Source organism: Moschus berezovskii, chromosome 1, assembly GCF_049115385.1.
Source record: "Moschus berezovskii isolate FMDL1 chromosome 1, NW_MosBer_1.0, whole genome shotgun sequence".
Lineage (NCBI taxonomy): Eukaryota > Metazoa > Chordata > Mammalia > Artiodactyla > Moschidae > Moschus > Moschus berezovskii.
The window spans coordinates 78079633-78091805 of record NC_142460.1 but is presented as its reverse complement, the minus strand read 5'-3'; the positions used below and the strand labels follow the sequence as shown (position 1 = coordinate 78091805).

At 39.5% G+C, this 12173-nt stretch overlaps 1 protein-coding gene across 1 annotated transcript in view; it reads left to right on the top strand.

Moving 5' to 3' along the window:
• Positions 1-10901, top strand: part of SLC9C1 (solute carrier family 9 member C1) — a 113194-nt gene extending 102293 nt beyond the window's left edge. Inside the window, exons 26-28 of the mRNA XM_088840442.1 lie at positions 6508-6620; positions 8396-8483; positions 10879-10901. Coding sequence (XP_088696568.1) covers positions 6508-6620; positions 8396-8483; positions 10879-10901 — 224 coding nt within the window. The remainder of the gene's footprint in view (positions 1-6507; positions 6621-8395; positions 8484-10878) is intronic.
• The last annotated feature ends 1272 nt before the right edge of the window (positions 10902-12173 follow it).

The following is a 12173-nucleotide window of genomic DNA, read 5'->3' as shown; positions in this document are numbered from 1 at the left end:
AACTGCACTGAACTGAACTGAAGGAGACAAAAGAACTGTACACTGAAAATTATGACACTAATGAAAGAAATCAAAGATGACATAAACAGATGGAGAGATATTCCATGTTCCTGGGTAGGAAGAATCAATATTGTGAAATTACTATACTACCAAATGCAATCTACAGATTCAATGTTATCCCTATCAAATTACCAATGGCATTTTTCACAGAACTAGAATAAAAATTTCACAATTCATGTGGAAACATAAAAGACCATGAAGTCAAAGCAGTCTTGAGAAAGAAGAATGGAGCTGGAGGAATCAACCTTCCTGACTTCAGATTATACTACAAAGCTACAGTCATCAAGACAGTATGGTACTGGTACAAAAACAGAAATATAGACCAATGGAACAAGATAGAAAGCTCAGAAATAAACCCATGCACCTATGGGTACCTTATTTTTGACAAAGGAGGCAAGAATACACAATGGGGCAAAGACACTCTCTTCAATAAAAGGTTCTGGGAAAACTGGATAGCTACATGTGAAAGAATGAAATTAGAACACTTCTTAACACCATCAGTTAAGTTCAGTCGCTCAGTCGTGTCTGACTCTCCGCGACCCCAGGAATCACAGCACGCCAGGCCTCCCTGTCCATCACCAACTCCCGGAGTTCACTCAAACTCATCTCCATCGAGTCGGTGATGCCATCCAGCCATCTCATTCTCCGTCGTCCCCTTCTCCTCCCGCCCCCAACCTTTCCCAGCATCAGAGTCTTTTCCAGTGAGTCAACTTGTCGCATGAGGTGGCCAAAGTATTGGAGTTTCAGCTTTAGCCTCAGTCCTTCCAATGAACACCCAGGATTGATCGCCTCTAGAATGGACTGGTTGGATCTGCTTGCAGTCCAAGGGACTCTCAAGAGTCTTCTTCAGCACCACAGTTCAAAAGCATCAGTTCTTCGGTGATCAGCTTTCTTCACAGTCCAACTCTCACATCCATACATGACCACAGGAAAAACCATAGCCTGACTAGACGGACCTTGGTTGGCAAAGTAATGTCTCTGCTTTTTAATATACTATCAAGGTTGGTCATAACTTTCCTTCCAAGGAGTAAGCGTCTTTTAATTTCATGGCTGCAATCAGCATCTGCAGTGATTTTGGAGCCCCCCCAGAAAAGTCTGACACTGTTTCCACTGTTTTTCCATCTATTTCCCATGAAGTGATGGGACCAGATGCCATGATCTTAGTTTTCTGAATGTTGAGCTTCAAGCCAACCTTTTCACTCTCCTCTTTCACTTTCATTAAGAGGCTTTTGAGTTCCTCTTCACTTTCTGCCATAAGGGTGGTGTCATCTGCATATCTGAGGTTATTGATATTTCTCCCGGCAATCTTGATTCCAGCTTGTGCTTCTTCTAGCCCAGCGTTCCTCATGATGTACTCTGCATATAAGTTAAATAAGCAAGGTGACAATATACAGCCTTGACGTATTCCTTTTCCTATTTGGAGCCAGTCTGTTGTTCCATGTACAGTTCTGACTGTTGCTTCCTGACCTGCATACAGGTTTCTCAAGAAGCAGGTCAGGTGGTCTGGTATTCCCATCTCTTGAAGAATTTTCCAGTTTATTGTGATCCACACAGTCAAAGGCTTTGGCATAGTCAATGAAGCAGAAATCGATGTTTTTCTGGAACTCTCTTGCTTTCTCCATGATCCAGTGGATGTTGGCAATTTGATCTCTGGTGCCTCTGCCTTTTCTAAAACCTGCTTGGACATCTGGGAGTTCACAGTTCACATATTGCTGAAGCCTGGCTTGGAGAATTTTGAGCATGACTTTACTAGCGTGTGAGACAAGTGCAATTGTGCAGTAGTTTGAGCATTCTTTGGCATTGTCTTTCTTTGGGATTGGGATGAAGACTGACCTTTTCCAGTCCTGTGGCCACTGCTGAGTTTTCCAAATTTGCTGGCATATTGAGTGCAGCACTTTCACAGCATCATCTTTCAAGATTTGAAATAGCTCAACTGGAATTCCATCACCTCCACTAGCTTTGTTCATAGTGATGCTTTCTAAGGCCCACTTGACTTCACATTCCAAGATGTCTGGTTCCAGGTGAGTGATCACACCATGGTGATTATCTTCGTCGTGAAGATCTTTTTTGTACGGTTCTTCTGTTTATTCTTGCCACCTCTTCTTAATATCTTCTGCTTCTGGTAGGGCCATACCATTTCTGTCCTTTATCGAGTCCATCTTTGCATGAAATCTTCCCTTGGAATCTCTAATTTTCTTGAAGAAATCTCTTGTTTTTCCTATTCTGTTGTTTTCCTCTATTTCTTCGCATTGATCACTGAGGAAGGCTTTCTTATCTCTCCTTGTTGTTCTTTGGAACTCTGCATTCAGATGCTTATATCTTTCCTTTTCTCCTTTGCTTTTCGCTTCTCTTCTTTTCACAGCTACACAAAGATAAACTCAAAATGGATTAAAGGCCTAAATGTAAGACCAGAAATTATAAAACTCTTAGAGGAAAACATAGGCAGAACACATGATGACATAAGTCAAAGCAAGATCCTCTATGACCCACCTCCTCGAGTAATGGAAATAAAAACAAAAGTAAGCCAGAAAGAAAAACACCAATACAGTATACTAATGCATATATATGGAATTTAGAAAGATGGTAATGATAACCCTGTATACGAGACAGCAAAAGAGACACAGGTGTATAGAACAGTCTTTTGGACTCTGTGGGAGAGGGTGAGGGTGGCATGATTTGAGAGAATGGCATTGAAACATGTATATTATCATATATGAAACAAACCACCAGTCCAGGTTCGACACATGATACAGGATGCTCGGGGCTGGTGCATGGGGATGCAGAGGGAGGATAAGGGGAGGAGGGAGGTGGGAGGGGGGTTCAGGAAGGGGAACTCGTGTACACCTGGGGCAGATTCATGTCAATGTATGGCAAAACCAACCAATATAATATTGTAAAATAATTAGCCTCCAATAAAATAAATAAATAAAATAAAATAAAAAAGTAAACAAGTGGGACCTGATGAAACTTAAAAGCTTTTACACAGCAAAGGAAACTATAAGCAAGGTGAAAAGACATCCCTCAGAATGGGAGAAAATAATAGCAAATGAAACAACTGACAAAGGATTAATTTCCAAAATATTCAAGCAGCTCATACAACTCAATACCAGAAAAACAAACAAACCCAATCAAAAAGTGGGAAAAAGACCTAAACAGACATTTCTCCAAAGAAGACATACAGATGGCTAACAAACAAACACATGAAAAGGTGCTCAACATTGTTCACTATTAGAGAAATGCAAGTCAAAACTACAATGAGGTATCACCTCACACCAGTTAGAATGGCTATCATCAAAAAGGCTACACTCAATAAATGCTGGAGAGGGTGTGGAGAAAAGGGAATGCTCTTGCACTGTTGGTAATAATGTAAATAGATAAAGCCACTATGGAAGATAGTATGGAGATTCCTTAAAAAACTAGGAATAAAACCACCATATGACCCAGCAATCCTACTCCTAGGCACATACTCTGAGGAAATCACAATTGAAAAATACCCATGTATCCCATTGTTCATTGCAGCACTATTTGCAATAGCTAGAACATGGAAGCAACCTAGATGTCCATTGACAGATGAATGTATAAAGAAGTTGTGGTATATATACACAATGAAATATTACTCAGCCATAAAAAGGAACACATTTGAGTCAGTTTTAATGAGATGGACGAACCTAGAACTTATTATACAGAGTGAAGTCAGAAAGAGAAAGATAAATATCATATTCTAATGCATATATATGGAATCTAGAAAAATGGTACTGAAGAAATTTATTTACAGGGGAGCAATGGAGAAACAGACATAGAGAATAGATTTATGGACATGGGGAGAGGGGAGGAGAGGGTGAGATGTATGGAAAGAGTAACATGGAAACTTACATCACCATATGTAAAATAGTTAGCCAATGGGAATTTGCTGTATGGCTAAGAAAACTCAAACAGGGGTTCTGTATCAACCTAGAGAGGTGAGATGGAGAGGGAGATGGGTGGGAGTTTCAAAAAGGAGGGGATATATGTATACCCATGGCTGATTCATGTTGAGGTTTGACATAAAACAACAAAATTCTGTAAAGCAACTATCCTTCAATAAAAAAAATTAATTTAAACAAGAAAAAAGTAATTAAGGTAATTAGAGAAAGCAAGAGAGTTCCAGAAAAACATCTATTTCTGTTTCATTGACTATGCCAAAGCCTTTGACTGTGTGGATCACAATAAACTGTGGAACATTCTGAAAGAGATGGGAATACCAGACTACCTGACCTGCCTCTTGAGAAACCTGTGTGCAGATCAGGAAGCAACAGTCAGAACTGGTCATGGAATAACAGACTGGTTCCAAATAGGAAAAGGAGTACATCAAGGTTGTATATTGTCACCCTGCTTATTTAACTTATATGCAGAGTACATCATGAAGAATGCTGGGCTGGAAGAAGCACCAGCTGGAATCGAGATTGCTGGGAGAAATATCAATAACCTCAGATATGCAGATGACACCACCCGTATGGCAGAAAGTGAAGAGGAACTCAAAAGCCTCTTGATGAAAGTGAAAGAGGAGAGTGAAAAGGTTGGCTTGAAGCTCAACATTCAGAAAGCGAAGATCATGGCATCTGGTCCCATCACTTCATGGGAAATAGATGGAAAAACAGTGGAAACAGTGTCAGACTTTATTTTTTGGGCTCCAAAATCACTGCAGATGCTGATTGCAGCCAGAAAATTAAAAGACGCTTACTTCTTGGAAGGAAAGTTATGACCAACCTTGATAGCATATTAAAAAGCAGAGACATTACTTTGCCAACCAAGGTCCGTCTAGTCAAGGCTATGGTTTTTCCCATGGTCATGTATGGATGTGAGTGTTGGACTGTGAAGAAAGCTGATTGCCGAAGAATTGATGCTTTTGAACTGTGGTGCTGGGGAAGACTCTTGAGAGTCCCTTGGACTGCAAGGAGATCCAACCAGTCCATTCTAGAGGAGATCAATCCTGGGTGTTCATTGGAAGGACTGATGCTGAAGCTGAAACTGCAATACTTTGGCCACCTCATGCGACGAGTTGACTCACTGGAAAAGAGTCTGATGCTAGGAGAGATTGAGGGTGGGAGGAAACAGGGACGACAGAGAATGAGATGGCTGGATGGCATCACTGACTCGATGAACATGAGTTTGAGTGAACTCCGGGAGTTGGTGATGGACAGGGAGGCCTGGCGTACTGTGATTCACGGGGTCGTGGAGAGTCGGACACGACTGAGCGACTGAACTGAACTGAACCGAAGCATTATTTATAAGAATAGAAATCAGAAGTTATCAAAATATCTAATGATAAATGAATGGTTAATTAAATTAACACATTATTCAACACTGTTGAATGCTTAATAAGCATTAAACAATTAATTTCCCAGGTAGTACCTTAGAAAAGACCAATGATACATGTCAAGTAAAAGTAGCACGGATAGAACATTGTCTTGCTAATTTTAAACAAATTTTATCTTTATTATGTTACAATTATAAACCTTTGAATCCCTGTGAACACAATACTGTCATTCCATGGGTCCCCACTGATCTTCACATTAAGCAGAAACAGGACGTGGTATGGGAAACTTCATCATCTGCTCATTCTTCAGCCATCTGCCCTCCCCACAATCTAAACTGTGGCCATACCAAACAGCTAATGGTTCACATAATGTGAGAGACCTCGTGGTCTCTCATTCCTGAACCTTTGCATTTTCTTCTCTTCCTTCTGCCTGTTGCTGCTGCTGTTAAGTCACTTCAGTCGTGTCCGACTCTGTGCGACCCCCTAGATGGCAGCCCACCAGGCTCCCCCGTCCCTGGGATTCTCCAGGCAAGAACACTGGAGTGGGTTGCCATTTCCTTCTCCAATGCATGAAAGTGAAACGTGAAAGTAAAGTCGCTCAGTCCTTCTGCCTAGAACCCTCTAAAAGTGCTTGTCCCCACATCTCCCCATTCCATGGAGTTAACTTCTTATTCCTTAAATCTCAGCGTCACTGATACATCCTGAATTCACAGAACTGCACTTTCCATGTGCTCCCATAGCCCATTATGCACACAGTTCTATCTTCCCATCATGTATTTTTTTGTTCGTGTGTTTGCTGATCCGTCTTCTCCACGAGAGCACGGATCATCACTCATTTGCTTTCTTATGTACTCCCATTGCTTATCAATGGGCCTGGCATGCTTAGTACATATTAATATAAAAGTACTTTGGGGATGGTGGAACAGTAAATGATTTTGTCTCTATACTTTCCAAACTTTCTGCACATTTGTTACACAGTCTCTATAATAAAAGACTTTTAATCTCTTTTTTTAAAGTGGCCCCATTTCCTACCAACTGAAATTGCCACCAATTTCAGATCACAGTGACTTGAACTTGGTTGAACTGGATAGTTAGACTAATTAATAAGGTTGTTTGTTTCAGTGTTTGAATTAATACAGTCTATTCTGAAGGAACTGAATCCAGAACATGTGAATATCCCCTTCCAGAAGAGACATGGACTCAATTTGAAGCAGGTGAAAGTGGAACAAATGAAAATCTCCCTCAAGAAGAGACACGTACTCAGGTAAACTGAGAAATAGAATGAAAATACAGTCAGCTCTCCATATCCTAGAACACAGAACATGTGGCTCCTGGGCCCTGACTGTACTGTGTCATTGTATATAGGGGACTTGCGCATCCCTTGACTTTGGTATTTGTGGGAAGAGGGAGTGCTGTCCTAGAACCAGGCCCCTGCAAATACCTAGAGACACCTGTACCTCACTAGATCTCCATCGGCCTACCTGGACCTCACTAGATCTCCATCAGCTTAACTGTAGATTGGATTTTAGGGAGTTTCAAGTGAGGTAGAGAATTTATTTTTATTTCTAGTCTTTTCCAAGCTGGTAGTATTGTCCCAGGCGATGCTAATTATAATACACAGAATATGAGAAATATCTGCTACAAATGAATACATCAGAAAATTGTATATTTGATTGCTAAAGATGTTTTACATCGATTCAATCCACTTACTCTATTAGCAGAAGGCATCAAACTCAAAACACATTCTCCTTGTCCCCCAAACTTGCTTCACGAGTACATGTTGAATGAAAGGTTATTATAGGTTCCATGAGGGACACTGAAGGTGTTTCTCTCATGTCCGTCTTTAACTCAAATGTGTCCAAGTTCTCAGGTCTCGAAGAGCCCAACACTTCTTTAATACACAAGTTCTCATTCTACAGAAACGCAGGAAGTTCAGTTTATCCTTGAGTTTCACAGTCTTCCTGGGGAAGCTCTCCCTCAAACCCTCCCTAGTTGTTGCTTGTTGCCTCAAACTGCTGACCCAATAGCATAGGGATTGGGAGTGTGGGGAGTAGCATGAAAGTCTCAGGTTTGCTTCCTGATTCCATCACAATTAGCCATGTGACCTTGAACAAATTTCTCAACCTGCCTTAGCATCATTTTCCCTGTCTATAAAACAGATAAAATAATAAGTCACTTTCATATGGTGCTGCTACGGAGATTAAAGAAATGGGAGGTACACTACAAAATATTTGACACTGCTTCTTAACATTGTAAACTGCTTCTCCAAATGTCTTTTGCTCTTCCCATATTAACTTTCTTAAAAAAAAAACCATGAATATAGTCACCTCCTCTAATTCTCCCAAACATAGTTTCTGCTGAAGACTAGGAAATAACAAAGGGAAATTACAGTTAATAAACAAACAAAAAGTGATGAGGAAGACACTTAAGATAAAAATATAAGATGGCTCCTTCCAGCTTACTGATTAAGCCATCTTTCTCCTTAGCCTTGGTAGGCTGCCAAGCTTGTAGGATTTATCTTAATAGCGTTTTTGGGGGAATGAAGGGAGGAGCCAGGAAAGCTAATGCTCTCCCAGTACATAATGCCCCAAATCGCTGCTTTTACTTAATTAAAAAGAAAATGATTTGCATGAGAGTTGTTAATATAGAGGAAGTAGTTTGAAAGTGAGAGTCCATTAAATGGTGGAAACATCAGCTTGTTAGACATACAGAGAAGATCAACAAATTCTGTAATTTAATAAATACTTGTTCTCCCTGATGTTAAATCTTGGCTATGTTTCTGAGCCAACTCCCTTCCCTCTCCCCTCAAAGTTTTCCCTGATTACCACCAGCCCAGAACTGTAGCTTTACCTTTACATCATTGGAAAAACCTGTCACAACATTAAGGCACTCCTTACAGAGCATTTTAGTCCCCACACAGTGCTGCCATTGCCAGGAGTCCTAGCTATAGGTCCCCTGACCTATAGACCAGATTTGACACCAGCTCTGTTTTATAAATCTTATTAACAGTCTGACTTTAACTCCTATCTCCATTTTTAGAATCAAGAGCCTACGAAATCAATTGCTAAGATCATGATGGATAAGAGCATCTATGAGAATGCCTCAAATAAACCTGAACGGAAGCCTGGTAAGCTGGTTCAGTTTCCCCAACATGAGTGGGAGCATGTCTGTTCCTGGAGATATAGAAGGAAGGCAGTTTATTTGCCTTTGTGTGATAATAGGCTTATACCACCTTCTACTAGCCAGAAGATTCTCCTACTGGCACTAATTCTAAATTCTAATTTGGAAAATTAATTTTAAAATAAGATTCCTTTATCTGAATTTCTGGAAACTACAGTCTCGTGGTTCCCTCTCTATATTCTGCCATTTAATCTCACATGCAACCCTAGTTGCTCCCAGTTTGGTAGGTTGTTTTATAGGTAGCCATGTAATGTGGAAGATATAAGCAGACAATAAGCTATGACTTCATGTTCGAAAATTTATGTTCTAATTAAGGAGACAAAACATACCACACAGAAGGCAATTAAATGACAATACAAGAAACACGATGGACAGTGTCAACTGAAGTTAAATGAATTCAAAAGAAACTGGTAGCTACTGATCATAGCAAAGTCTTTGGAGAGAAAAGAAGCTGATGCTTAGAACAGAAGACTCAAGAGACCAAGACTTTTAGGAAACAATGAGTAGACCAACCTGACTGTTGGCAGTACAAAATGCCGTGTCTCTGGGGAGATATTTGTGTTTACAAGTGCTTTAGATGACCTTCAGATAAACATTTTATCTCCATTTAAAAAACATTAACTGTTGAATACCACTTCCTATGACAAAGATCATATTTTAAAATAGATAAAGGCTAACAATACACCATGTAAAAGGTATTTGAAAGAATTATTTGCAACACAATGAATATCTTTACCAGGGGAAAATGTGTACAAAATGATGAGGAAAACAGTATGATACCAACAGGCAAACTTATGAACAGCCAATTCAGGGAAAAGACAGTACCCAAAATATGGAGAAAATAAAAAAAACAAAAAAACTAAACAACAACAAAGTATTGACATTTTTTAAAGAACTATTTTTATTAAGTGGTAGAATTATTTCCTTTGAAATAAATAAAAATAGAATGATACTTGTTTTCTCATATTTAGCTGGTAGATAAGCAATTTGTCAACAAAAGTCATAAAAATGCTCACACAGTTTGCCTCAGTGATTTCTCTTCTGAAAATCAATCCAAAGAAAGTAATACAAGGTATACAAGTAGACAAATGTGCAAAATGTCTAATACACTACTATTTCTAGTGACAAAAAATTTTAAATAGCTAAAGTGTTCAACAATGAAGAAATGTATAATTTCACTACAGAACATCCATAATACAAGGAGTGTCATACTACTATGGTTGAGTTGCTGCTGCTGCTAAGTCACTTCAGTCGTGTCCGACTCTGTGTGACCCCATAGACGGAAGCCCACCAGGCTCCCCCGTCCCTGGGATTCTCCAGGCAAGAACACTGGAGTGGGTTGCCATTTCCTTCTCCAATGCATGAAAGTGAAAAGTGAAAGTGAAGTCGCTCAGTTGTGTCCGACCCTTAGCGACCCCATGGACTACAGCCTACCAGGCTCCTCCATCCATGGGATTTTCTAGGCAAGAGTACTGGAGTGGCTTGCCATTGCCTTCTCCGACTATGGTTGAGTAGTCCAACATAAAATGTAAAAGCTGAATTCAAAATTGTACATATAACATGTTTAGTGTAAACAAGGCCAGAAAAGATAAATCCAAATGATGTAAAAGAAAAAAGAGAGTAGGGATGGTCTTATTTACCTCTCTTATTTTATGTGGTTTTATTACTCATAATGAAAAATATGATTGTAAAACCATTGAGAATTATTCAAGTATAAATTACTTGAAAGTTGTCTGTTGTCTTTTGTACCACACTTTACACTCAGAAATCCATAGTGTTAGGAAATGTGAAAGTGAATGTGTTAGTTGCTTAGTCGTGTCCAGCTCTTTGCAACTGTAGCATGCCAGGCTCCTCTACCCATGGAATTCTCCAGGCAAGAAGACTGGAGTAGGTTGCCATTCCCTTCAGCTGGGAGATCTTTCCAACTCAAGGATAGAACCCTGGTCTCCTGCATTGCAGGTAGATTCTTAACTATCTGAGCCACCAGGTGGTAATAGCCAAAGCCAAAACTCAATAAGTGATAATGACTCCAGTCAGTTATTCCCACAATGGTAAACCCTCCTCCTGATAGTCCATAAACTACCACACCCAGTTCAACAGACCCCACGGGTTTCTTGGATTCATACTCCCAGTTTGAATCATGCTACCGTCCCTTATGATGACAAGTGATTCACGTTCACTTGCTCAGCTTCCTTCCTTGGTGTCATTAATAAGGACCAGATATTTCTTGTGGGAATAAAACTGACCCTCCAGGGCATCCTATTCTGGGTTGTGGGTCAATGTTGAAAGATTCCAGAGTTCTTTTGCCTTTGTTTGTTTTCTTTCATTTCCATTTCTTTTAGAAATGATTGACAAGGCTGTTTAGAAGACTGACACGTGTACTGGCCCTGCTGTCATGAGATGCCTCCTGTTTTTGAAGCACTTTTCCCTACCTCAAGAGGGAGCAACTTTGAGTTGAATCCTATGTGGATATTCTTGGTGCCACACTGAAAGAAGTTCGGACTTTGCAACTGTTTCATTCTATATATATACATATATATATATTTGCAAATTTTCCTGGATTTAAAATATATATTATTTAAAATATCTAAAACACCCCAGAATATCTTAGAGTAAGTTTTAGTTTTAGAACCAGAAAATAAGCTTATGCTACCTGGATAGTTTGTATATTACTCTTAGGAAAAAATGGTTTGATTCACTTTATGAAAATTAAATGCTATTAAAAAAGTATTTTAAATGTTGCTCTTGAACCAAGTGTTGATTTTTGTCATTCACTCAGTGAAGTGTCATTGCCTTTCACTCATCCTGGAAGCCCTCAGTGATTTAAAATAGCAAATAGAAAGGATTTAATCCTTTCTAAAGGATTTAACCATAGAAAGACTTAACCATGTAACTCAGCCTTAAATAAAACTTTTGGTGTCCATTTTGTTCATGATTACATTTACAATAGGCAGCACATGATTTTTAAAAATAATCTTAACAGTGAAGAGATATTGCATTGCTTCCGTATGCTGTTATATAACAAATGCTGTACAGTTATAAACTTATGTAATCTTCACAGTAATCATATAAGGTAGGTACTATTATTTCCAATTTACAAATGAGTAAAGAGTGAATTCAGTACTTTGTGGAAAACCTCATAGCTAGTAAAAAGCAGAGCAGAAATTTGAAAAGAAGTCTGTGATTAGCGATTGTACCATATACACCTCCAGTATGGTAGGTCCCAAATAAATACCTGAAGAATTAATAAAAATTTAAATATATATCTTCAGGATCATGCCTCCACCCAGGGGTTGGGAGATGCTATTCCAAACTTTGTTCTTGCTACAACTGGTGGTAGGCACATTTTTCAAAGAAGCCAAGTTTAGAGATTCCATTCATAAAATGTGCTTGTGGAGGAGATAGTTTGGTTTATTGCTGTTGGGAAGTCAAATCAAACTGCTATTAGTCTTCTCAGGTAGTCCAGTGATTAAGAATCTACCTGCCAATGCAGAGGACACGGGTTCAATTCCTGGTCTGGGAAGATTCCCCATGCCACAAGGCAATTAAGCCCATGCACCCCAACTACTGAAACCTGTGAGCCCTAGAGCCTGTGTTCCACAACAAGAGAAGCCATGACAAGGAAAAGCCTGCACAC